Genomic DNA, 27,034 nt, shown 5'->3' with positions numbered 1-27,034 from the left:
ACGTTGCTTTCAGTGGTCTGTAGTCACATGAAAGTGTAGCAACGCTTCGTTAAAATTGCAGAGATGACTAAGACCTCCTGCAAAAGAGAATTTCTGTGGGAAATTGTTATGTTTCTCCTCCCAACGTTCCTCAATGATGTAGCTTATTGTTGGCCGAAACATGCATAAATGCCTGATGTCCCTTGCATGTCTCTCCATAGCCCTCACATCGATGATGGCATCATTGTCATTGTTGTCCTTCTCCTCACCCTCTTCATAGTCATCCTCATCTGAGGAGGACTGTTGTTCCTCCACCTGCAGAATGTTGCCATGTCTAATTGCAAGGTTGTGCAAGGCGCAGCAGACAACAATTATTTGTCACACCCTTTGTGGCGCGTACTGAAGAGCCCCTCCAGACTGGTTAAGGCAAAGGGATTTCATTTTCAGTATGCCAATGGTGTGTTCTGTGATGACTCTGGTGGATGCGTAAGCAGCATTGTACCTCTCTTCAGCAGGGCTTTGGGGATGAACCATGGGTGTCATCAAACATGTACAAAGTGGGTAACCCTTGTCACCCAGGATCCATTTGTCCACTTCAGCTGGTTCCTTGAAAACTGCTGGCAGCTGGGAGTTCCTCAAAATATAGGAGTCATGACAGGTCCCTGGACAATGTACACAAACATGCATCATTCTTCTCCTGTGGTCACAAACCAGTTGTACATTTAAAGAGTGGAAGTCTTTGCGATTGACAAAGACAAAGACAGCAGGCCCACAGAGCTCTAATGGCCACGAGTGGTCGATCACCCCAAGCACTCTAAGGAAGCCAGCAATGGTGCCAAAGGCCGCAGACCTTGCTGCCTGCCTGCCTTGGTCTACAGGTAAATAGATGAAATCATTGGCATGTCGAAAAAGGACATTGGTTACCTCTTTGATGCACCTGTGGGTTGCAGACTGTGAGATGCCACATATGTCGCGCATGGATCTCTGGAAGGTGCAGCTATAGAAAAAATTGAGTGCAGCCGTGACCTTGAGGGCAACTGGCATGTGATTCCCACCGAAGTCAAGCAGCTGCAGTTCATGCTGCAGGATCCTACAAATTTCTGTGACCATTTCACGTGACATCCTTAGGCCTCTCTGACATTTGAAGATAATTTGTCCTTGTCCGAGGATGCAATGACGTGCCAGTGCTTGTCTTCGATAAGGCTGTTCCTCGATGTTATCATTCTGAGTATCCTCACCTCCCTGTTCTGCCTGTTGCTGGCGCCTAGGCAACATGAGCCGAGGGAAAATAGCCCTTCTTAGTATCTCTCTTTGTTCTTTTTCCCGTGGCACGAGACAAATTGAGTGTATGAGACTCATGCCGCTGTGACTTTTCTGAACAATAAATCAGCAGAGTATGGCGATTCAGCCTCTCTTGCTAGTGAACTGAAACATTGAGACAATGAACAGCTCCCTTATATCTGCCTTCAAATTTCAGCCAGGTAGGAGACACACCCTCTGTCATTTGCTTCCTCCCACTCTCCTTGCAAACCTTGACTGTCCATGTGGTTTTCATTTCCGTTGGAGAAAATGGTGCATGTGGAATTCAGGGCAAGTCTCCCACCTTAAAACTCCTCCTGCAACCTTCCAGCTTGAACCCATCACCCTTCACCCACCCAATGTTACCGTTACCTTTCCCTCCGTTACCATTGAGCAGGCGGAGCAAGCAGGCAGCTTTGTGTGGATTACTGGCTTCCCCTTGGCACAGGGAGCCATTGATTGCACACACACCACTCTGTGCGTGCCGCATGTCAACTCGCAGATATACTGCAACGGAAGAGATTCCAGTCCCCCAATGTCCAGCTGGTGTGCGACCCTACGCAGAGTAGCATGTAGGTTAATGCCTGGTATCCTGGCAGCAGTCATGATGTCTTCATTCTGCAGCAGTCCACCATACTATCTACATTTGAGCCACAACAAATCAGAAGGCAGCTACTGGGCAGTAAGAGCTATCCCTGGTGGGCACACATGGGCAGCACCCATACAATGAAGACGACACTGCCACACAAAACGTGAATGATACAGAGAGTTCACACCGAACATTACTTCCAGATATGCTGGGCCAGTATGACAGGAGGCACAGGTTCAAGTTCATGAAAGATATGTTGTTTACACACAAGGTAATCAACAGTGAGAACAGGTTGCCAGAGGATGGCTGACTCATTTAGGTAATGACCAACTGCTTTTGCAGAAGACTATTTTTTCCTATTTCAGAAGGATGAATTGAAACAAACTTGATTTTTTTTTGGGTTTGAACTTATCTTGTGATAAGCGCTACACTGTTGATTTTATGACAAGTCTTGCTGTTTTGGGGACATTCCCAAATTGATTTAATCGTCGTGCCTTATAATTTGTAAGATCTGCCTTATATTATACATTGCAATAATTTTGGATATTAAAAATCATTTTAGCATCTGACATCTCAAAAATATTTAATGGGATGAGGATTTGTTTATGATACCCAACAGTCTTCCTCAATTCTCTTTCCCAACTGGGTCACTGTGACCTTGAGAGAAAGTGATCCATGTATGTGCACAGCTTTATGCGTGGACTGGTTTAGAAAGAGGAACTTTGGCAGGGTCTTCTAAAACCTCACGGGTTGTTTGCACCAGAGAATATTTTTAGTATGCAATGCAAATGTACATTGTGAATATAACCTGATATATGGCAAGGGTACTGAGACACCTCATGTACTGTATGGAAAGAAACTGATCTGTATTGCACTTTATGAAATGTCCAATTGGAATTGTTTTGTAATGTTTTTTTTTACAAATTTTATGAATAAAGTATGTTTTTTTTGGGGGGGGGGGGGAATTTGCAAGCAATTGACCTGCAAGCAGAAGATGCCAAGCGTTAGCAGCTCGGGGACAAGGGGCTCTGCAGTGAGGCCCACAGTTACATCTTTACCATTGGCCATGTCTATTTGTGAACAGGACAGCCCAGCGTGTGCTCCAGCATGAATCTTGAAAACAAAATAACGCACGTTTGACGATATGAAACGAGAACTGCTTCCAGATGTTTCTGTGATGTTGTCTCTGTCTTCGGAACAGGCGGCTACACTGGACAGGCTGCCTGGCGGGGTCCTTTCTCGCTGAGCGGCGCGGCGCGGTTGCCATGCAGTGAGGTGTCGCGCTGCATCCTGTTGAACGAGGGACAAATCAAGAGAGAAAGGACTTCAAACCGGAGCCGAATGTGAGTAACCGTGGTCGGTATTAGCGCTCGGGCTCCCGGTGTTTGGAAGTTGTGAGCCGCTCCGGCCGGGGGAAGCATCTGCTCCTGGGGCCGCTGCTCTTTGACTTGTCGTTTATTCAGCCTCCTCTTCCCGGGGATTGTCCTTTCTCCACTGAATCCGTTTTCAGCGCCGATTTATTTTCTTTTCAAACCAAATGTTGCTAGTCTGAAGTTAACAAACAAGGAGTGTGGAGTAGGCCAGTCAGCCTGCGAAAGAAAAGAGGAGCTTGTGTTTGGCTGTAGCTCATTTCCAGCATCTTCTGTTGTGGTTAACCGTTTTAATATGGAGTGTTAGACAATCCCTGACGTTCCTATGTGTTTTGTCAGTTTTCTTATTTTTTTCTTTATAATGTTTTCCTTTGTGTTCGACATGAATCCTCTCATAAATCAAGATACAAACTCTTTGATTGTAAGAGATTCGGTGTAAAAATCATTGAGTTGCTATTTTTTCAAACATAAAGCAATATATATTGACAGTTAAAAGAAAGATTTGCATTTATGTAACACCTTTCACGACCAATGAAGTACTTTTGAAGTGTTTTGAACTAATGTAGGAAATGCCTCATCAGTGGCTTATTTTAATATCTAACAGGTTAGAGCTCTATACAAAAACTATACTCCTGTATCTGAAAATACTTTACAAAAAGCTTTAAAAATTCTACCTGTCATCCAGATATGATCATGTCACCAGCTCAAGGAGAGAGAGGTGTCCATTGCCACATTCTCTTCTCAGAGGCCGATGAGCCTGCAGCAAAAGGTACTGGATGCAGAATTTGGGCCTCCCAGCTGCTGGTTGCCAGGCATAAGGAGAGGGTTCATCATTAGGAGCCACTGCAACCAAAGAGGGAATGGGGTGAGGTGTTGGTGTGGGGAGGGGCCAATTAGACTCTTAATCCCAAGGAAAGTTTCTAAAATGTTGCAGATGTTTCAATGTGATGAGCCACAGTATATAAAGGCCTGAGATTTTAGTACATTGTGATGTATTGAATGGCAAGCATACCGCCCTGGGTGCAGTATCCAGGGCCTTGGAGAACAGGAATTTAACCTCCTGTACTGCACTACCTGACTTTCTCAGCCACACATACACACGGCCCCCTGCCTCAGCTCACCCTTCCGTGTATTTCCCTGGGCTCAACAGCTATTCTCCTGCTTCTGGTGCCACCAACAGCTCTGCTCGTGCTGCTCTGTGGCACTGTGTGATGACTTTGCTGCAAAGGACTGGTAATCCAGCTCCCACCATTGTTCTACACTCCAGGATTTGGCACGACAAAACCTTCCACTCCTCTCCTATTAAGAATCCTGATATTTCTGAACTCTGTCAAGCTTAATTTCACTTAGAAATTGCGTGTCTGGGCATCACAGCTGAACCGAATACAGTCTTCACCCAACATTCCTTGCACAAGCACTTCCTGCAAGAGTGCCCTGTTAGTAATCAGGACCAGGAACCATGTTGATTTTTCAATTTCGCAAACCCAGGATTCTAACACCGATTCTGGCATCCCTACCACAACTTGACCCAAATCCAAAAAAGCAGTACAGACAGCTCACGATTATATAGTGACTTTAATGTAGGAAAATGCCTCAAGGTGCTTCACAGGACCATTATTGGACAAAATTTGACAGAGCCACATAAGGAGATATTAGGGCAGGTGACCAAAAACTTGTTCAAAGAGGTAGGTTTTAAGGAGTGTCTTAAAATAAAGGTAGAGAGGTTTATGGAGGAAACTCCAGAGCTTAGGGCCTAGGCAGCTGATGGCACAGCCACCAATTTTACATAATTTAAAACTGATGATGCGCAAGAGGCCAGAGTTAGAGGAATGCTAGGAACTAAGCAAGGTGTAGGGATGGGAGAGGTGACGGAGAAGACTAATCCATGGAGGGATATTCCTGACCTCTGCAGCTTAGCTACTCATGGGGAAAATTTTCTCAACCAATTTGACCCAAAGTTTAAGTACTTTTCATCTATTTCTACCTGTTGAATCAGGAATCTCGAATTTACTGAAACAAAACATGCAGATGCCACACTGTACCAGATTGAGGAAAGGGTAGCAAGTCTGAGTTTAGGAAATGTACACAAATAAAAACACACATTTAAAAAATGTTCATCCTTCACAGAAAGGACAAGTCGAATGGATTATTACACAGACAAAAAAGACAAACACTACTTGGGCAAATCCTTTTGATTTAATTCTATTTTTTATAAATGGGTAAGTAGTTTTTGTGAGCTGGTGACCCTTCTTATTCTTTAAGCCTTAATTTATTTTTAAATGTTTTGAACAAAGTGCAACCGGGATGGGGTCTGAAACATTAATTTGCATCAGTACACTTACAGAAGACATTTTTTTTATATAGCCAGCAATTCCTTTGCTCAATATTTTTATATTAAGAAAACACTTTAATTGAAATGCAGAGGACAGATGAGGTTTTCAAATCCCTGGTTATATTGCATGGCCTTTTTTTTTCTGCTTCTTACTTTGCAGACGCTACCGCAGATTAAATACAGTCTGATAAAGAGCCACCAGCTCTTTCATTTTATTTTTCTCTTAGAAGTATTGACCCGTTCTTCAGTGTTCCCTCAGTGTCCCAGTGGTAATTTTAAAGCCTGCAGCCACAAGCCTCTCCTGAGCTCTAACGTTTATTCATAAAATGTGCCGGCAGCTCCAAGCAGGATTTAGGGGGAGAACCAACAGGGGGTTGGTTTAAAGAGAGATATTGAAAGGGAGGAAGCCACTATTCTATATAACAGAAACAAACTACCCCTCCTCCCTTCCATCTATTCACGCCATCTATCTCCTGCTAACAGTGCTTTTCTCAATCTGTCTCAGTCACATTCTCGACAAGGGCTTCCTACTCTTTCTAAAAGCTGAACTAACCATTTTTGCCCCATTCTGATTTAGCACCATGTTAATGCGGTAACAGTTTTAACGTGTTCCCTGGGCCAATGATGGTGACTCGCTGAGAGAGACAGCCACTGCCAGTGCTTGGGCTTACAGCTGCCACACTGATCCCACTGCTGGTCACTTTAAAACTCCAGCAGTCAGTCACCATGGGAGCCGGTACTAAATACCCTGCGTATGTCAGAAGCTCAGCCCAATACACCTGGTCTGTACTTGCAACCTATACCGAACACTGGCCCAGTGCCAGGGACAATCTGGGGCTTCGTCTCCATGATCCACCCGGGGGAGGAGCAGGATATAGCAGCCCATGAAAGTCGTGTTTTTGAATGCCTTTGAAAAATCCAGAGAGTTCAGAGCCCTCTCACGAGATTGCAAGTGAGGCTTAATTTTATTTAGAAATCCTGTCTCTCATTTTGTGGGTTTAAACCCGATTTCAGAGGTTTGAGCATATAATCAAGGTTAGCAATTCTGCACAATACTGAATGAGTACTGCACTGTTGGAGGTGCTGCCTTTCAGATGAAATGTTAAACCAAGGCAGTGTATGCCCACTCAGGTGGATGTAAAAGATCCAATGGTTCTAATTCAAAGAGCAGGGAGCTTTCCTAGTGTCCTGGTGAATATTTGTTCCTCAACTATCACCAAAAGAATGGATGATGTAATTTATTTTATTGTTTGTGGGAGCTTGCTGTGTGAAAATTGGCGCTGCACTTCCTACATTACAACAGTGGCAACACTTCAAAAGCAAGTCATTGGCTATAAAGCACTTTTGGCTGTTTTGAGATCATGAATGTGAATTTCTTCTTCCTATGTCACGCCAATAATTCAATTATGCAGTGTTTTCTTTGGTTAGATTTATGCTGTTGGTTTCAGAACGTTCTTAATTTCCTCAATTTGGAACCTGCTGAATGAGATTTGCTTGCATCATGTTTTGTCTGTTAACCTTTTAAATTGACTACTAATAACAAATTATAGCAATTTGCATTTAATTGTATGTTGCCATGCATATGTATGTTTTCCCTTACAACTCCACATATACAATGAAATGTGAACAGCAGCTATTTTGGCACTATGCTTATAACCAAATTTTGTGCATTCTAGTAAATGCTAAGAAAATCAATGTTCTATTAGTTCTGGAAGCTGGAATTTTTCACCATTTCTGTTGGTGATTAAATATTGTATATTTTGGCTGTAAAGATTAGTTTCTTTTTGCCACCAAAAATGAGGAAAAATAACCAAATGCAACCGAATAACATGGCAGCTGTCCTCGTGGCCTCCTTCGGTGAGATTGTCTGATTACTTTAGTGTCAAGCTAAATAGAGAAAGTGCAGAGGAGATCTAAAAAAGGGAATAAGAGAAGCAAAGAGAGTGTCTGAGAAAAGATTAGCAGCTAACAAAACAGGGAAACACAATAGTAAAAGGGTAGTCAAAGGAAGGGTGGATCTGATTAGGGACTGAAAAGTAAATCATCTTGTGGAGGCAGAGGGCATGGCTGAGGTACTGAATAAGTATTTGACATCTTTCTTCACTTGAGAAGAGAATGCTGCCAAATAGCAGTAAAAGAGGAGACAATAACAATATTGGAAAGAATAAAAATAACGAGGAGGCACTTGAAAGGTCGGCAGTACTCAAGTTGAAAAATGAACCAGTATGGATGAGATGCATACATGATTACTGTGGGAAGTGAAGGTGGAAATTGCAGAGCCTTGGGCCACAATCTTCCAATTCTCCTTGGATATAGTGGTGCTGTCAGAGGACTGGAGGACTGCCCATGTTAAGCCTACGTTCAAAAAAGAGGAGAGCGATAAACCTGGCAATTACAAGCCAGTCAGCTTAATGTTATTGGTGGGGAAACTCTTACAGATAATAATGGACAAAATAATTGGCACTTGGGAAGGTATGTGCTAATAAATGAAAGTCTGCATGGATTTGTTGAAGGCAAATCCTCTTTGAATAACTTTAAAGCACACAAGAAATAAGAGCAGAAATAGACCATATGGCCCATTGAGTCTGTTCTGCTATTCAAAGCGATCATGGCTGATCTTGGGTTTCAACTCCACCTTCCTGCCCACTCGCCATAGCCCTTGATTCCCTGAGAGACCAAAAATCTGTCCATCCCAGCCTTAATATATTGAACGATGGAGCATCCACAACCCTCTGGGGCAGACAATTCCAAAGATTCGCAACCCTTTGAGTGAAGTAATTTCTCCTCATCTCAATCCTAAATGGTCAGCCCCTTATCCTGAGACTGTTTCCCCCATGCAACGGAGAGGGTTGACGATAAAATATCACGTAATAGACTTGTTAGCAAAATTGAAGCCCATGAGATTAGAGGGACAGTGGTAACATGGATACTAAATTGGCTAAGGAACAGAAAGCAGAGTAGTCTTGAACATTTGTTTTTCAGACTGGAGGAAAGTATATAGTGATCTTTTTTATTATATATTCATGATCTGGAATTGGGTATATAAGGCAAAAGTTTGCAGATGACACAAAACTCAGAAATGTAGTAAACAATGAGGAGGAGTCCAGGAGGACATGGACTGGTAAAACGGACAGAATCGTAGCACTTGAAATTTAATGTGAAGAAATGTGAAGTGATGCATTTTGGTGGGAAGAATGAGGAGAGACAATATAAACTAAATGGTACTATTTTAATGGGGATACAGGAACAGAGAGACCTGGGGGTCTATATGAAGATGACAGGACAAGTTGTGAAGGCTGATTTTTTAAAAAGCATGAGATATTTGGCTTTATCTATAGAGGCAAGCGTTACAAAAGCAAGGGAGTTACGCTAAACCTTCATAAATCACTGGTTAGGCCACAACTGAAGTATTGCGTTCAATTCTGGGCACCGCACTTTAGGAAGATCTTAGAAAGTGAGCAGAAGAGACTTACTCATATAGTACCAAGAATGAGGGACTTCAGTTATGTGGGACACTGGAGAAGCTGGGGTTTTTCTTCGAGCACAGAAGGTTAAGAGGACATTTTATGAGAGTTATTCAAAATCATATATGATTTTGATGGAGTAAGGTAGGTGCAACTGTTTCCAATGGCAGAGGGTGAGTAACCAGAGAACACAGATTGAATGTGATTGGCAAAAGAACCAGAGGTGACCTGAGGAAACAAAAATCTATGCAGCATGTTGTTGTAATCCGGAACGCACTGCCTGAAAGGGTGGTGGAAGCAGATTCAATAGTAACATTCAAAAGGGAATTGGATAAATTCTTGAAAGGAAAAAAAATTCCATCTGGAAAGAGCAGAGAAGTGGGACTAATTGGATAACTCTAATAAAGAACCAGCATGATCATGATGGGCTGAATGGCCTCCTGTTCTGTATGATTCTATGAAATACAGATTAATTTTATGCCATCTTTTGCCCTGTTTGATTCAGACTATTTTAAACTCATTTCACTTAAGGATAAAAAAGACTTTGTCAATGCTAGAAATCTGAAATAAAAACAAATTCTGGAAATGTACACGGGTTTGTTGGTATCTGAAAAGAGAAACGACACAGGGCCTTTTCGGGTACATCAAAACTTGCGCCTTTGTCCAAGCTTTTGGTCATCTGGCCGAATACTTTATATGACCCAGTGTTTAATTTTGTTTGATAGCGCTCCTGTAAAGTGCCTTGGAACATTTTATTACATCAGGGTGCTATATAAAAGCATGTTGCTGTTACATAACATTTAGGAAATGTCTTCTGTTTTCAGAAGCTGCAATTTCTGCTTTTTTCTCTCCCTCAGGCTTTGTTTCCTAGGGTGGGTCCTAGTAAAATTACAAAGATCTGAAACATTCCAAACTTCGGTCTTTCAAATGTGTCTATAATAATACAAATGTCGAAAAAAATAATGACTGCCTGCCTTTGCACTGATGCCTGGAAGCGAAAGGAAAGCTCCCTAAAGGCATCTGTCAGTTGGACACTTTGTTAATATTTTCAAAAACTATTTTTTGCTCTTTTGCCAAACTGTACCATTGCTGTGTAGCTTTCAATTTATTAGCATAACTTATTATGTGGAGATTGTTGAATATTAGGGAAAATTCAAGGAGAAGCATATCCTTTACAGTATTTGAGTAAAATATAAACCAGGTCCTTGAAGTTACATTGCGGATTAATAGTGTATGAGGGCTTAATGGGTTCTTCTGAAGTTCTTCTCCCTACTAATTTAACGGAGGAGTTAATCCACTTAATTAAAATTGCATTAATGCCATCTCATAAATAGTAGACAGAGGAATTTCATATGGACCTGTTATGCATTAGTATGCTGTAATCCTACAACATGTTTCAATCCCCATGCTGGCAGAGGCATGATGGACCAAATGGCCGACTCACGTTCTGTATCATTCCGTGCGATCAGTCAGCTATTTAACATGGTAAAAGTATTTGATGCATATATAGAAATGGGTCCATAAATTTAACTTGTCTATATATTTCAGAGTTCCCATCATGGATACAGACTTGTATGATGAATTTGGTAACTACATTGGACCAGAATTGGATTCTGATGAGGAAGATGGCATAGTTAGGGATGACGATCTGGATGAGGTGAGGTTAATGTTTGGTGTTGAGCTTTGGCCCGAGTGGCTTTACAGTTTCTTTTAGAATTTATCTTGACAATGTCCAAATAATGCCAGTTCTTCTCCAGTCAGCCCTTGTTTTGTTTTAGAATCAGCAAGTTCAAAAATAATCTGGTGTATTAAAATCATAATGTTTAGTGTATTTAATCCATGTGTTGCCAGTTAAGGGAAATTGCTGCTGAAGTTTCACCACATGATACAGTATTTATCCTAGGTTCAGAGTTTAAAAAGTAATCTGTAGCCTTTTTTCACTGTGTAAGCATTATAATTGGTCCTGATTCCTTTTTTAAATATTCCCATAAATATTCTGTATTCTGATCCTTTGCAGCAGTAATAATGTGACCACCTGCAATAGGGTAAAGCAGTCAAATTTGCGAATGATATCTCTGACACCATTTTCTACAGACATTTATTCAAAATAAAATTGTTTTTGCATTGAGTGTTAAAGTATTCATATTTAAGCAGTGCAACTCTGTTTACATACTTACTTAGCACCAAGGCCACTGGTGTGAGTCGTAAAAGGATTTGCAGGCTGATAAACAACCTGATAGAGGCTGCAACATGAATGTATGGCCCCCAGTAATACAATGACAATAATTCAGTGATGTGTGACTGTGGTGATGAGTCGTAATTGATGGACCATCTGTTCTGCTGCCAACACCTGCTTTTTAACAAGGCTAATTATAACAATATTAGGCAGGAACTGAAGAATTTAGATTGGGGACGGCTGTTTAAGGGTAAATCAACATCTGACATGTGGGAGTCTTTCAAACGTCAGCTGATTAGAATCCAGGACCAGCATGTTCCTGTGAGGAAGAAAGACAAGTTTGGCAAGTTTCGGGAAGCTTGGATAACACGGGATATTGTGAGCCTAGTCAAAAAGAAAAAGGAAGCATTTGTAAGGGCTGGAAGGCTAGGAACAGATGAAGCACTTGAGGAATATAAAGACAGTAGGAAGGAATTTAAGCAAGGAGTTAGGAGGGCTAAAAGGGGTCATGAAAAGTCATTGGCAAACAGGATTAAGGAAAATCCCAAGGCTTTTTATACATATATAAAGAGCAAGAGGGTAACCAGGGAAAGGGTTAGCCCACTCAAGGACAGAGATGGGAATCTATGTGTGGAACCAGAGGAAATGGGCGAAGTGCTAAATGAGTACTTTCCATCAGTATTCACCAAAGAGAAGGACTTGGTGGATGATGAGTCTAGGGAAGGGAGTGCAGATAGTCTGTCATCTCATTATCAAAAAGGAGGAGCTGTTAGGTGTCTTGCAAAGCATTAAGGTAGATATGTGCCCAGGGCCTGATGGGATCTACCCTAGCATACTGAGGGAGGCAAGGGAAGAAATTGCTGGGGTCTTGACAGAAATCTTTGCATCCTCATTGGCTACAGGTGAGGTCCCAGAGGACTGGAGAATAGCCAATGTTGTTCCTTTGTTTAAGAAGGGTAGCAAGGATAATCCAGGAAATTATAAGCCGGTGAGCCTTATGTCAGTGGCAGGGAAACTATTAGAGAGGATTATTTGGGACAGGATTTACTCCCATTTGGAAACAAACGAACTTATTAGCGAGAGGCAGCATAGTTTTGTGAAGGGGAGGTCGTGTCTTACTAATTTGATTGCGTTTTTTGAGGAAGTGATGAAGGAAGGGCAGTGGATATTATCTATATGGACTTTAGTAAAGCCTTTGACAAGGTCCCGCATGGCAGACTGGTACAAAAGGTGAAATCACACGGGATGAGGCGTGAGCTGGCAAGATGGATACAGAACTGGCTCGGTCATAGAAGATAGAGGGTATCAGTGGATGGGTGTTTTTCTGAATGGAGGGATGTGACTAGTAGTGTTCCGCAGGGATCAGTACTAGGACCTTTGCTGTTTGTAGTATATATTTGGAGGAAAATGTAGCTGGTCTGATTAGTAAGTTTGCGGACGACACAAAGGTTGGTGGAGTTGCGGATAATGATGAGGATTGTTAGAGGATACAGCAGGATATAGATCGGTTGGAGACTTGGGCAGAGAAATGGCAGATGGAGTTTAATCCGGACAACTGTGAGGTAATGCATTTTGGAAGGTCTGATGCAGGTGGGAGGTATACAGTAAATGGCAGAACCCTTAGGAGTATTGACAGGCAGAGAGATCTGGGCGTACAGGTCCACAGATCACTGAAAGTGGCAACGCAGGTGGATAAGGTAGTCAAGAAGGCATACGGCATGCTTGCCTTCATTGGTCGGGGCATCAAGTATAAAAATTGGCAAGTCATGTTGCAGCTCTACAGAACTTTAGTTAGGCCACACTTAGAATATTGCGTGCAATTCTGGTTGCCACACTACCAGAAGGATGTGGAGGCTTTAGAGAGGGTACAGAGAAGGTTTACCAGGATGTTGTCTGGTCTGGAGGGCACTAGCTATGAGGAGAGGTTGGAAAAACTCAGATTGTTTTCACTGGAACGACGGAGGTGGAGGGGAGACATAATCGAGGTTTACAAAGTAATGAGCGGCATGGACAGAGTGGATAGTCAGAAGCTTTTTCGCAGGGTGGAAGAGTCAGTTACTAGGGGACATAGGTTTAAGGTGAGAGGGGCAAAGTTTAGAGACAATGTGTGAGGCAAGTTTTTTACACAGAGGGTGGTGACTGCCTGGAACTTGCTGCCAGGGGAGGTGGTGGAAGCAGATACGAAAGCGACGTTTAAGAGATACCTTGACAAATACATGAATAGGAAGGGAATAGAGGGATATGGGCCCCGGAAGTGCAGAAGGTGTTAGTTTAGGCAGGCATCAAGGTCGGCGCAGGCTTGGAGGGCCGAATGGCATGTTCCTGTGCTGTACTGTTCTTAGTTTTTTGTTTGTTATTTGAATGCTGTAACCCTACTGACCTTGCCAAATACAGTGATAATGCCAGGGCATGTGCAGCTTTGTGGTAGGGAAAAGTGTGAAAATATAATACAATGACCATCACTAAGGAGATTTTCAAGTTGGAATCTTGGGAACAAAATGTGATCATGGCAATGCCACATGCTCTGTCCTGTGGGCATCACTGAAAGCCACTTATAAAATAAGTTAGATTTCTTTGATTAAGCAATATTCGTGTTGACCATCTGTGATTTGACATACATTATTGGGAGTGTTATCAATTCTTAGAATCTTGGACAGCAACATTGTGGGGAAGAAATTCCAAACATAAGCCCATAATATACATGGCTCTCCAAGTTAGTAGGGGAGAGGTAGAACTTGCTTTTTTTAAAACTTGTTCGTGGGATGTGGGTGTTGCTGGCTAGGCCATCATTTGTTGTCCATCTCTAATTGCCCTTGAGAAGGTGGTGGTGAGCTGCCTTCTTGAACCGCTGCAGTCCATGTGGGGTAGGTACACCCACAGTGCTGTTAGAGAGTTGCAGAATTTTGACTCAGCGACATGAAGGAACAGCGTTGTAGTTCCAAGCCAGGATGGCGTGTGGCTTGGGAGGGGAACTTGCAGGTGGTGGTGTTCCTATGCATCAGCTGCCTTTGTCCTTCCGGGTGGTAGTGGTCGTGGGTTTGGAAGGTGCTGTCTAAGGAGCCTTGGTGCGTTGCTGCAGTGCATCTTGTAGACGGTACACTGCTGCCACTGTGCGTCGGTGGTGGAGGGAGTGAATGTTTGTGGATGGGATGCCAGTCAAGTGGGCTGCTTTGTCCTGCATTGTTTCAAGCTACTTGAGTGTTGTTGGAGTTGCACCCATCCAGGCAAGTGGAGAGTATTCCATCACATTTGTGCCTTGTAGATGGTGGGCAGGCTTTGGGGAGTCAGGAAGTGAGTTACTGGCAGGTTTCCTAGCCTCTGACCTGCTCTTGTCGTCATGGTGTTTATGTGGCTACTCTAGTTCAGTTTCTGGTCAATGATTACCCCCAGGATGTTGACAGTGGGGGATTCAGCAATCGTAATGCCATCGAATGTCAAGGGGAGATGGTTAGATTCTCTCTTGTTTGAGATGGTTATTGCCTGGCACTTATGTGGTGCAAATGTTACTTGCCACTTATCAGCCCAAGCCTGGATATTGTCCAGATCTTGCTGCATTTCTCCAAAGGCTGCTTCAGTACCTGAGGAGTCGAGTGGATACCTGCTGTTCAACTGATCTCCAGCCTTTTTTGGGAATCGATGGAAAAGTATTTTTTTGGATCCCTTACTTTTTTGACAGATACATGTGTTACAGTTAATATTGACTTCACAAATGTCCATTTAAAGGCTTATGAAGTCAGGGGAAATTAAAAAGGATGGCAGCCCACTGTGACTGAGCAATTTACTCCTGTGCTTATTATTACCAGTTACTGGTGTCTTGTTTATTGCAGGTGAAAATCAGATCCACTTGAAAACAAAAAAAAACAAAGAACTGTATATGCAAGCTTGTTAATGCATGCTGTTTTGAACATGCAAATAGTGATAAATTTGCTAGTGCTGGTACATTTCCCTGTTGCATTATCTTCCCCTTATCCTCTTGGTCTGCATCCTTGGTTATCCGTGAGTATTTTTGCTGCTAATAGGAGTCCAGTGGAGTTTTAGAGCTGCTAGCATATCTTTTTCTCCGTTTCCCTCCTCTTCTGCTCCTGCCAGTGGGATCAGGTGATGTGCTAACTCATACTTATGACTTCAGCTGCCAGACCTGAGAGAGCTAGTCAACAATGGTCCAATGCCAATTTTAATCGCAGAGATTAGCATGAAAGGCAATATGCGACCCTGCCAGTGTCACTGATATTGGGAGAGTTACCAACTCTAAAATCAATAGATAGTTCTGTGTTTTAAATGCCTCCTGTTCATTTTTTTTTAAAATCCAAGTTTCCAGAGCTTCAATCCTGCTCCAGATTTTGACTCAACGGTTGTTTAGTTTAATTTAGAGATACAGCACTGAAACAGGCCCTTCGGCCCACCGGGTCTGTGCCGACCATCAACCATCCATTTATACTAATCCTACACTAATTCCATATTCCTAACACATCCCCACCTGTCCCTATATTTCCCTACCACCTACCTATACTAGGGGCAATTTATATTGGCCAACTTACCTATCAACCTGCAAGTCTTTGGCATGTGGGAGGAAACTGGAGCACCCGGAGGAAACCCACGCAGACACAGGGAGAACTTGCAAACTCCACACAGGCAGTACCCAGAATTAGAACCCGGGTCGCTGGAGCTGTGAGGCTGCAGTGCTAACCACTGCGCCACTGTGCCGCCCATGTCAATGTGGCCCCAAGTCAAGGGAATGTCTTGGCTTGCGGTGGCAGTGATGCCAGCAGTCAATCACATTGAAGTCTTCACGCACAAGCAAACCTGGAAGTTAAAAGCACTTAATATCCTTTAATTTTAGTTTAAATTTTCAGATAGTAAAATAAATGTTTATGATTGGATTAAGGTAGAAGCTAAAATAAAGATCAACAAACTTTTTTTTGATAAAGAAACAAATTAAAAATGTGGAATTTCTTTTGATTGTGGAGAACTTCGATATTCCACAAATATAAAATTAGGTTTACAGGGCCAGTGAGGGTATTTAGTAATAATTATGAAATTTGAATGCCGTTTAAAAACCCAGTTACGCCTCATTCAACAATTTTTTAAGGGTTTTTTTTAAACAGTGAGACTAACAGTGTAACAGTGGAAGTTCTCATCAATTCAGTTGATTTTCATTGATTGCAGCCTGGGAGAAGGTGCCTCAACACCACAGCCTCTGGAGAAATGCAGAATCACTGATAGCAACTTCTGGATTTCAATGCTATTCTGTGCATATGCAGACTCCTGAAGTTGCTGTCAGTTTCAGAGGAGTAATGATGGCAGATGCTGGCAGCTTTGCCATCATTACCACCACAAAATCCAGGCCAATGAATTGAGCATACATTAGATAGTAATAATATTACCCCTTAAATCTTTGAAACAAATAATAGCCTGGCAGTACTGTTATTCTTTGAAACTCCAGTGCAATATCCATGTTCAGAGAATTGTTTTAAAGATGCTTTTATGTTTGCCGATATTAGGAAGATGATGACGATGAAGAAGCTGGAGATCAGGATGATGACCATGTTGGAATGGAAGTGGTGCTGCATGAGGATAAGAAATATTACCCCACAGCAGAGGAGGTGTATGGGCCTGAGGTAGAGACAATCGTCCAAGAAGAGGATACGCAACCCCTTACAGGTAAGGTGGAACAATTAAAATAATAAGCAGGGGTTGTGGGTTGTGGTTCTCTAAACTCTTCTGTGTTACACTAAGTTTCAATTGTTTTAAAACTGATTCTCCCCTCCCTACTTTTGTTCTTCTAATCATTCTAATCCCCTTTCCCAAAAAAAACTTTTCAATCTTTAATTTCTTGAATTTTATTTTGTCAATTTAACCATATTAGCAGACTCTTTCCCTGTGAAAAATAGACATCATTTATGCTTTAAGTGTCTTGAACTGCATATATAACCTTAAAAATAGTAACAAAATTAGGTTGCTTAATTTTGTGCTGACCACAAATTTGGGTACTGTTTACATGCAATATAATGTTGCTCACAATTTTTTTGGTTAGTGTTTTGAATAACCAGTAACATTCATTTCAATAGAAAACATTTGATCAATCTTAACACTAAATGTAAATTCTCAAAATACTATGGATCAAGACTGAATAAATTTGCATTTAAAATAATGAATGCCTGAATGTTCTAATTAGATTTTGCAGTTAAATGAAGGGTGGTGGCCTCTGACCATCTTACCTGAACTGAAGTTTAATATTGACTACAGTTCCACTAACCAGAGTAACCAACCACTAAATGGAGTTTGCTGTGTGTGTGAATAGCTGGAAAATATGCACAGACTTTATTTAGGTACACAGCTGTGCTGCATCTTTTGTTCTTGGCATCTGTTTATTAAACTCTGTGGAGACAAACATTTTTAAACTCTTCATTCCTCAGCCTTGCAGGTGAAGAAACAGTAATAAACTGATGAACTAAATATTACAGGCAAGGAAAATTCCTCAGTCTTGTGCATAAAGCAACAATAATAAGTTGATCCACTAACAATTATAAGCATGGAAATTATATGATAGTTAATCAGAGAATATCTAAGTGCATGTGGGTAATTTGGACACTGAGCTACAGGCTAGGAGGAGCAACATCAGTGAATGAACAAACTTGCATTTATATAACGCCTTTGACAACATCAGGATGTCCCAAAGCATTTTACAGTGAATTTAAGTACTTTTGAAGTGTAGTGAGTATTGTAGTTTAGTGGTGTGGAACTGGGGTGTTTGGATAGGGGTTCTCCTAAAATGAATAGATCCTCTAAGTTAGCTGGAGAGGCAACATAATAGTAATAGTCTAGGAGGGAGGCCTGTGCTCAAGAATACTTCTTTGAATTAACTTAAACAGAAGCAAATACACAGTCTTTACTTATGCCACTCTTACTTCCATAGCATGTATTCATATAACATATTTCTAAGAAATTATTAATGGGTCTGTTTGCACTTTGAAATACATTTTTTTAATGGAATCCTTTGTTGCTGTATTTGTAATTAAGGTTTTTCAACTTTCAGAACCTATCATTAAACCTGTCAAGAAAAAGAAGTTTACTTTGATGGAACAGGAGCTACCAGAAACGGTGTATGATATGGAGTAAGTGAAATAGTTATACAGTACTCTAGTAAGCAGCTTAAAAAGAAATAAAGGTTGCCAGCCTTGATTACTCTCTGATTAGGTGTATGTAATACAGCTGCATGCAGAATATTTGTCTGTTGTGCCCTAAGAGCATCTCTTAAATCTAACCCAGAAATAACACTGCTGCAGGACTGTGAAGTTTTCCTTTTTTTTTACCAAGCATTATGGCCTCTTCCACCAGTGTTGCCATTTTTTGTCCTGATCTGTGGATTATTGAGTGTTATATGCACGTGGCCATTGGAAATTACAGTGGGTATTCCTAGACATATTTAATGCAGTAACCTTGCACCTGGCATATTATAGCTGCATTCAAACTCAGGATTCAGAGGTGAAAGGTGCCCAGTCCCCTGCAAAGGATTTTTTGTTCAGTATGTCCTTTGAGCATAAACCACTTTTGGTACACCAACCAAATAAAGTTTTGATTCAAAGTAAGTCACTGCCACCTTTCTTAAGTATAGCTATATCCATATGGTCAATTATTTATTTTCTGTTGGCTGTCTACTCCATGTTTGATTATCCCTAAAGTGAAAGCACAGTGGTTAGCACTGCAGCCTCACAGCTCCAGCGACCCGGGTTCGATTCTGGGTACTGCCTGTGCGGAGTTTGCAAGTTCTCCCTGTGACAGGGTGGGTTTCGCTGGGTGCTCCGGTTTCCTCCCACAGCCAAAGACTTGCAGGTTGATAGGTAAATTGGCCATTATAAATTGCCCCTACTATAGGTAGGTGGTAGGGGAATTGAAGGAAGATGGGGATGTGAGAGGGTAATGGGATTAATGTGGGATTAGTATAAATGGGTGGTTGATGGTCGGCACAGACTCGGTGGGCCGAAGGGCCTGTTTCAGTGCTGTATCTATAAATAAATAAAATAAATAAAGTATAAACATTTACATGAATCATAACATCTTTTTTTTAATGTCAGATTCCTTGCAGATCTGATGGACAATTCGGAGCTAATTCGGAACATTACTCTCTGTGGACATTTACATCATGGCAAGGTATGTAATAGATGTGTGGGGGTACTGTCAGTTGCAGAGTATGGTTTGAACTTTAATTGCATGGGAGGATTAAAAATCGCAAACTATTATGCTTATCCTCTGCTTTTATAATTGTTGCTGTCATATGAAAGTGCTGCTATTGATGTGGTATTCATTATTTTGACTGGTTGTCATGCAGAAGAAACTGTAGAAGCAAATATTGTAAGTGAAATGTTACCGTGATGAAATCAACTAAATTTTATACCTTTTACACTAATTTTTCTTTCAGACAAACTTTGTTGATTGCTTAATTGAACAGACTCACCCAGAGATTCGTAAAAAGGATGACAGAGACGTAAGCACTTTAGCAACTATTTTTTTTAATATTGTACACTTATCTGGGGAACCTTTACAATGGTTATATCAGTCCTGACTGTATTTGTACTGGTTTTCCTACTTAGTAGATAGTGATATTGTTCACTGCTTTTTAACTTCTAAAGCCTGAAGCTTAACATTTGGCTTAAACATTAAGAACAATAAAACCAAAATTATAGGATCCAGTTAAAATTCAACATTTGTTATATTGATCAATTATTGGCTACTTTGCTCTTCTGGTTCTGTTTGAAATCATATCTTTTTCTGCCTTTGTTTTACTGAAATGGATGCAACTCTTTAATAAAAGGTTTAAAAGAAAATTCCAAGCATAAATGCAGTGGAGTCTTAATACTTTGAAGATTGATCTGTTGAATATCTTGATGTATCAGAATTCTACGTTTGTCTCAGTCTCAGATTATCCACAAAGGACGTGTGTGTGTGCTGACTGCATTAGTGGAGAGATAATAGTGGGAGGATAGCAGATCAATGCTATAGAATAATGTGAGGTGCCACATTGTTTATTCTGAGAGAGACAATTTAAGCATAGTGCAGATATGGCACCAGCAGTTTAAGAGAGCAGGTGGTGCTCTGTTGAGGAGTTAGGAGAATGGAATAGGTATTAATCTCTGGAAATCCTAATGTATGGGTTAGGGAAGGTGAAAGTATTTATTGATAACTTCCCTGGGCTTTGTTAAATTGAGGCTCTGATGTAACTTTTGGTCTTGGTGCAACCAAGCTACTATTTCACCAGGGTTTTACTCAATGCAATTGTTTTGTTGTATTTTGTTTGTTTACAGCTTCGCTACACTGATATACTCTTTACAGAGCAGGAGGTAAGCATAAAGTTGCTGCTTTTTATTTTAATTGATTGGAGCTTTTTGAAATTCTTTTGGATAATTTCTGTAATTTTTTTTCCCTAGAGAGGAGTAGGTATAAAGAGTACACCAGTCACAATGGTACTTCCAGATTCCAAGGGCAAATCCTATCTCTTCAACATCATAGATACTCCAGGTGTGTGCTGTGAACTCTTATCAAATGTTTAATCAATTTTGAAACAACAGGCTATGTTGTTCAGCTCATGCCAGTAACAATTATTTTTCATTGAGCTATTTCCTTGATTAAGTGTACAAACTCCCAGCAACGATTTTGACTTGGCAAGCCATGGCTTACAGAAAAATATACAAGAATGTGTTTTATTTATTCTTTCATGGGATGAGAGTGTTGCTGGCAAGGCCAGCATTTATTGTCCATCGCTAATTTCCCTTGAGAAGGTGGTGGGGAGCATTCGTCTTGAACTGCTGCAGTTCATCTGGTATAGGTATACCCACAGTGTTGTTAGGAAGGGAGTTTCAGGTTTTTGACTCAGCGACAGTGAAGGAGCAGGATATAGTTTCAAATCAGGATGTGAGATTTGGCGGGGAGCTCGCAGGGAGTTGTGTTCCCATGTGGCTGCTGGCCTTGTCCTTCTAATTGGTAGAGGTGCTGTTGAAGGACTGTTTAATGGTGTTGAATGTCAAGGAGAGATGGTTAGATTCTCTTTTTGGAGATTGCCAATATCTGGCACTTGTGTGCCTTGGATGTAACTTGCCACTTATCAGCCCAGCTTGAATGTTGTCCATGCTTGCTGCATATGAACACAGACTGCTTCAGTATCTGAGGAGTTGCAAATGGTACTGAACACTGCAATCATCAATGAACATCCCTACTCCAGACCTTATGGAGGGAAGGGCATTGATGAAGCAGCTGAAGATGGTTGGGCCTAGGACACTACCCTGAGGAGCTCCTGCACTGATGTCCTGGGGCTGAAATGTTTGGCTTCCAACAACCACAGCCAACGTTTGTGCTAAGTATGACTCCAACCACTGGAGTGTTTCTCCCCCAATTCCCATTGACTTCAAGTTTTCTAGGGCTTCTTAATGTCACACTCTGTCAAATGCTGCCTTGATGTCAAGGGCAGTCACTCCATCTCACCTTGAATTTACCTCTTTTGTCCATGTTTGGACCAAGACTGCAATGAGGTCTGGAGCCGAGTGACCTTGGCGGAACCCAAACTGAGCATCGGTGAGCATGTTATTGCTGCGTGCCGCTTGATAGCACTGTTGATGACACCTTCCATCACTTTGCTGATGATAGAGAGTTGACTGATGGGGTGGTAATTGGCTGGATTGGATTTGTTGTGGACAGGACATATCTGGAAATTTTTCACATTGCCAGGTAGATACCAGTGTTGTAGCTGGAACAGCTTGGCTGGGGATGCGACTAGTTCCGGGGCGCAAATCTTCAGTACTGTTGCCGAGATGTTGCCAGCACCCATAGCCTTTGCTGTTTCCAATGCCTTCAGCTGTTGCTTGACATCATGATGGCTGTGATTGTTGGAAGCCAAACACCTAAGCCCCAGGAGTTCCTCAGGGTAGTGCCCTAGGCCCAACCATCTTCAGCTGCTTCATCAATGACCTTCCCTCCATCATAAGGTCTGAAGTGGGAATGTTCACTGATGATTGCAGTGTTCAGTACCATTTTCAACTCCTCAGATACTGAAACAGTCTGTGTCCATAAGCAGCGAGACTGGATCAACTGAATCGAGTTGGTTGAAGACCCATTATCTGTGATGCTGGGGACCTCAGGAAGAGACCGAGATGGGTCATCCACTCAGCAATTCTGGCTGAAGATGGGTTCAAATGCTTCAGCCTTGTCTTTTGCGCTGACATGCTGGTTTCCCCAGCATTGAGGTTGGGTATATTTGTGGAGCCTCCTCCTCCAGTTGTTGTTCAATTGCCCACCACCATTCACGACTAAATGTGGCAGGACTACAGAGCTTTGATCTGACTTGTTTGTGGGATCGCTCAGCTCTGTCTATAGCATGCTGCTGGTAGCAACCATGCTGCTACCAGGCACCATTAATCAGGTGGGTTCCAATCGTTAATTTGAGTTGAAAATTAAAAATGGAGCAGTTTCATATAATCACATCCTGTTTGCAACCAAGTGTGATTTCAGTCCAATTATTCATATTCCTTGTACCCATAGTTTAAACAGAAAACACAATAAGAGGCTAGTTAGATAGAATTTATCCAATGAGCCAAATGTAATTTCTGTATTTGTTGAGGCCTATCTGTTGGATAAATAATGGTGCCACATCCTAGAATTCTTTCATTTTATTTTCATTTTTACTTTACAGATGGCAATGAAATATCTTTCCATTGTAATGTCCTCACCTTAGACACAGAACTCTTCACTGCCTTGTGTTCTCTCCAATATTAGAACAGGTGTCACTGATTTAAATGAAACAAGTTATAATGATTAATAGATTTGAACATTAAATTTTTATAATTTGAGTTACAAGACTGCCCTCCTGCTGCTAGCCTACTTTAGCCCATCTATAAAAGGGATATAAACAGAAAATGCTGGAAATACTCAGCAGGTCAGGCAGCATCTGTGGAGAGAGAAACCGAGTTAATGGCCGGAATTTTACAGTGGGCGGATGGGAGCCGGACTCCGGCGTAAATGTCGGTGACGAACCCGCTTTCGTCCAGGCTGGGGATCCGTCCTGTATTTTAAGGATCCCCAGGCTTTAATTGGCCCGAGGCAGGACTTCCACCCACTTGAGGGAGGAGGTCCCGCCTCATTGAGCTGCCGGCCAATCAGCAGGCCAGCAGCTCTTCGTCTCAGCAGCGCCACCGGGAGCGGTGGCCACTGCTGGGACTGCAGCCCAGCCGACGCCATGGACCCGAGAGAGTGGGTAAGTTTGGGTTGCCTCTCCAGGGGGATCGTGCATGCCCTGGTGAGGCTAGGGTGGTCGTTTGGGGGGAGAGGGGACATCTTGAATCCCGAGGGTGGGTTGGGAGGCGGGGGAGGCCCTAAATCGGGCACCTTGTGCCTGACTGCCATGCCCCCTCCCGCCCCCCAGGGGCGTGGAAAGGCCGGCAGCTATCGCTGGGCGGCCTTTCACGTCCCCAGTTCACCCACTTGCCACATGGAAAATACCTGTGGAGGTGGACGAGGGCCCTTAAGTGGCCACTTAAGTGTCTTGATTGGCCTTGGGCGGGCGGTCCGTTTCCCACCCCCCGCGCCCCCACCTGACCTCCGTAAACTTGTCCGGAGGTGGAATCAGGGCGGGTAGGCTTCCCGGAGCCTGCCGCTCAATTTTACATACCCCGCCACACCACCATCCAACCCACTAGGGCGGCGTAAAATTCCGGCCAGCATTTCAGATTGATGTCCTTTGATCAGAGCTTTTGTATAACAGAGATATGTTTTGTTTCCTTCTATTTAGGACATGTAAACTTCTCTGATGAGGTCACTGCCGGTTTCAGAATCTCTGATGGTATGGTACTGTTCATCGATGCAGCAGAGGGGGTGAGTAGGTTCAGGTCTGAAGTAGACCAAAATTTTTTTTTTTCTGGGCACACCTGGGTGTTGAAATGCATGATAGCTAAATTCTTTGTGCACATGAAAGGAGTGCACCTTGCAGAAAATACTTATTCTCAAGCCAGGTGCATGAATCTGGAAGACCCTGAAAATTTATATAGAATATTGCCTGTATCCAAATATCTACCACTACACTGAAAATGTTTGCTGTGAAGTGCACATCACAACGTGTGTATATTAAATGTAGCAACAGTCTAGCCTCTGCTGTCATTTAACTGAATGATTGTCTAGGAGTGTCTCATCTCTGGTGGTGATACATTCTCAAGTATCTGTTGAAATGGTGAATGGCCCAATATCTAAAATGGAAGAAAGTGCTGATTTCAGAACAAGGGTGAGATTGATGATTTAATTGATGATGCTTGTCAAGAGTGGCCGAATCTACAAAATAACTGGTATCTGCATCATATTACAACTTCAAGGAAAGGCAATTGGGTTTACAGAGGAATCTGACAAATTAACACAGCAAAAAAACTGCCTTTACATTACATGTCATTGCATCACGGGGATGTTTGAGTGCTTTACACAAAGTAATTTTGAAGTACAACCACTGTAATATAGGCAAACAGATTACATAAGAACCTAAGAAATAGGAGCATGAATAGGCCACACAGCCCCTCGAACCTGCTCTGTCATGCAGTAAGATTATGGCTGACCTTTTACATCACTTTCCTACTCTATCCCCATATCCCTTGATTTCCCCCTTAGTGAACAAAAATCTATCAATCTTAGTCTTGAATAGAGCCAACAACCGAGCATCCACTGCATTCCGGGGTAGCCAATTTCAAAGATTTACAGCCCTCTCTGAAGAAATTTCTACTCATCTCAGTCCTAAATGTGCGACCCCTTATCCCAAGACTATGGCTTCAAGTTCCTAGATTCTCCAGCCGGCGGAACAGCTTCTCAGCATCTACCCTGTCAAGCTCTCTAGAATTTTATGTTGCGAGGTGATCTCATTTTTCGAAACTCCAAAGAGTAGAAGCCCATTCTATGCAGTCTCTCATCATAGGACAACTCTCACATCCCAGGAATCGATCCAGTGAACCTTTGTTGCACTCCCTCTAAGGCAGGTCTATTGGTCCTTTAAATACAGAGACTAAAACTTCACGTGGTGGTCCAGATGTGGTCTCACCGGAGCCCTATATAATTGCAGCAAGACTTGCTTTTATGTTCAACCCCCTTGCAATAAAGATTAATATACCATTTGCTTTCCTAATTGCTTACTGTATCTGCATGTTAACTTTTTGTAAATCATGGACAAAGACACCGAAATCCCTCTGCATGTCAACATTTACTAGTCTTTCACCTTTGAGGCTATTCTGCTTTTCTTCTATCAAAGTGAATAATTTCACATTTCGCAAATTATATTCCATCTGCCACCATTTTGCCCGCTCATTTAACCTATCTATATCCCTGTCATGTTAGGCCCCCACCTGCCAAGAATGAGACACATTAATTTTGTCATGAACATTGATTTTAAACTGTTACTGGAGTGAAGAAAGGACTTGTTAAACAGAGCAGCTGTGGCTGGGAAAATATATTTGCATATTAACAGGCAGTGATTGGAAGGACAAAGGATCATTCCCTGACACATTCAACCCACAATGGACCTTGATCACCAGATATTGTGTGTAAGAGGAGCATACTGGAGACCGCTAAGGTGATCCAATCCAAGACGTGGTCAGACCAGTTAGTCACATGACTAACCTGCTTGGCAACCTGGGTTTTTTCTGAATTGTACAAACAGTTTGAACTGAGAAAATCTGTTTGCTCCTGAACTGTGAAGATCTCTCCTGTCTGCTCCCATCTCTTTCTCACAAGCCTCTGGAGACACATGAACCCCAAGAGAGAAAAGTCTCCTCTAGCAAACAAGGTTTAAAAAGAATATTGGGCCCCAACGAAAAGCAAGATGTACCTACAATCAAGGACTCTACAGTAAGCTTGAAGAACCGTAACAAAACCTCTTCAGATATTGCCTCAAACTTTTCACATTATTTTTCTTCTCTTTCCTGTCTCTAGTTGCACGTGTGTATTGCATATGCATGCTAGTGTGGGCGCATCTTGTATCTGTAGGCGTCAATCGAATTAGAGTTAAGTGTAATAAATTTCAACTTTTCTTCTTTAAACCTGAGAAAGCCTGTTTGTGCTGGTTACTTTGCCTTATAATTGGAAAGTGGTGAACAAGGATTCACCAAGGGGGAACTAAAAACACGGTGTTTAAAATTAAACCCTGTTACATTAAGACCAGGTGAACGCTGAGAGGGATCCCGAGACACCTTTCTCACCTGGTCGTAACAATCAGCAATGTGTGTCAGTCATGGCTCAGTTGGTAGCACTCTTGCTTCTGAATGAGAAGGTTGTGGGTCAAGTTCCACGCCAGGCCTTGAGCAGAAAATCAAGGCTGACATTCCTGTACAGTCCGCATCTGCCCTCTCAGGTGGACGTAAAAAATCCCTTGATACTATTTCGAACAAGACTATTTATATCCTTTCTTAAATAAGGAGACCAAAACTGTACACAATACTCAAGATGTGGTCTCACCAATACCCTATACAACTGTCGCAAAATATCCCTACTTTTATATTCCATTCCCCTTGCAAAAAATGACAATATTCCATTTGTTTTCCTAATCACTTGCTGTATCTGCATACTAACCTTTTGTGATTCATGTACCAGGGCACCCAGATCCCTCTGTACCTCAGAGTTCTGCAATCTCTCTCCAAAGTGCTGCTTTACTATTCTTCCTGCCAAAGTGGATAAGTTCACATTTTCCCATGTTGTATTCCATTTGCCAAATTCTTGCCCACTCACTTAACCTATCTATATCCTTTTGCAGACTCATTTTGACCTTGTCGCAACTTACTTTCCTACATATCTTTGTGTCATCAGAAGATTTAG

The 27,034-nt window shown here is 42.1% G+C and overlaps 2 protein-coding genes across 3 annotated transcripts in view; one reads left to right on the top strand and one right to left on the bottom strand.

The window, feature by feature from the left end:
- Positions 1-357: 357 nt before the first annotated feature.
- LOC137347987 (putative nuclease HARBI1) lies at positions 358-1,254 on the bottom strand. The gene has a single exon (XM_068013059.1). The coding sequence runs from the start codon at positions 1,252-1,254 to the stop codon at positions 358-360; it is 897 nt and encodes a 298-aa protein (XP_067869160.1).
- Positions 1,255-3,102: 1,848 nt separating this feature from the next.
- Positions 3,103-27,034, top strand: part of eftud2 (elongation factor Tu GTP binding domain containing 2) — a 61,268-nt gene continuing 37,336 nt past the window's right edge. The window contains exons 1-10 of one of the 2 annotated variants that reach the window (XM_068013262.1): positions 3,107-3,210; positions 5,365-5,456; positions 10,582-10,690; positions 16,711-16,870; positions 18,246-18,324; positions 19,285-19,360; positions 19,629-19,694; positions 20,512-20,547; positions 20,635-20,725; positions 23,985-24,067. In XM_068013262.1, coding sequence (XP_067869363.1) covers positions 10,592-10,690; positions 16,711-16,870; positions 18,246-18,324; positions 19,285-19,360; positions 19,629-19,694; positions 20,512-20,547; positions 20,635-20,725; positions 23,985-24,067 — 690 coding nt within the window. In that variant the 5' untranslated portion in view covers positions 3,107-3,210; positions 5,365-5,456; positions 10,582-10,591. Of the gene's footprint in view, positions 3,211-5,364; positions 5,457-10,581; positions 10,691-16,710; positions 16,871-18,245; positions 18,325-19,284; positions 19,361-19,628; positions 19,695-20,511; positions 20,548-20,634; positions 20,726-23,984; positions 24,068-27,034 lie in introns of both variants that reach the window. The other variant, XM_068013261.1, reaches the window with a different exon arrangement.

This window comes from Heterodontus francisci, chromosome 33 (genome assembly GCF_036365525.1).
Source record: "Heterodontus francisci isolate sHetFra1 chromosome 33, sHetFra1.hap1, whole genome shotgun sequence".
Classification (NCBI taxonomy): domain Eukaryota; kingdom Metazoa; phylum Chordata; class Chondrichthyes; order Heterodontiformes; family Heterodontidae; genus Heterodontus; species Heterodontus francisci.
Note: the sequence above shows the minus strand (reverse complement) of the source record. Positions and strands in the feature narration are given on the sequence as shown.

Coding starts and splice junctions, on each gene's coding strand:
- LOC137347987 (XM_068013059.1), bottom strand. CDS start 1,254: ATGTTGCCTAGGCGCCAGCAACAGGCAGAACAGGGAGGTGAGGATACT.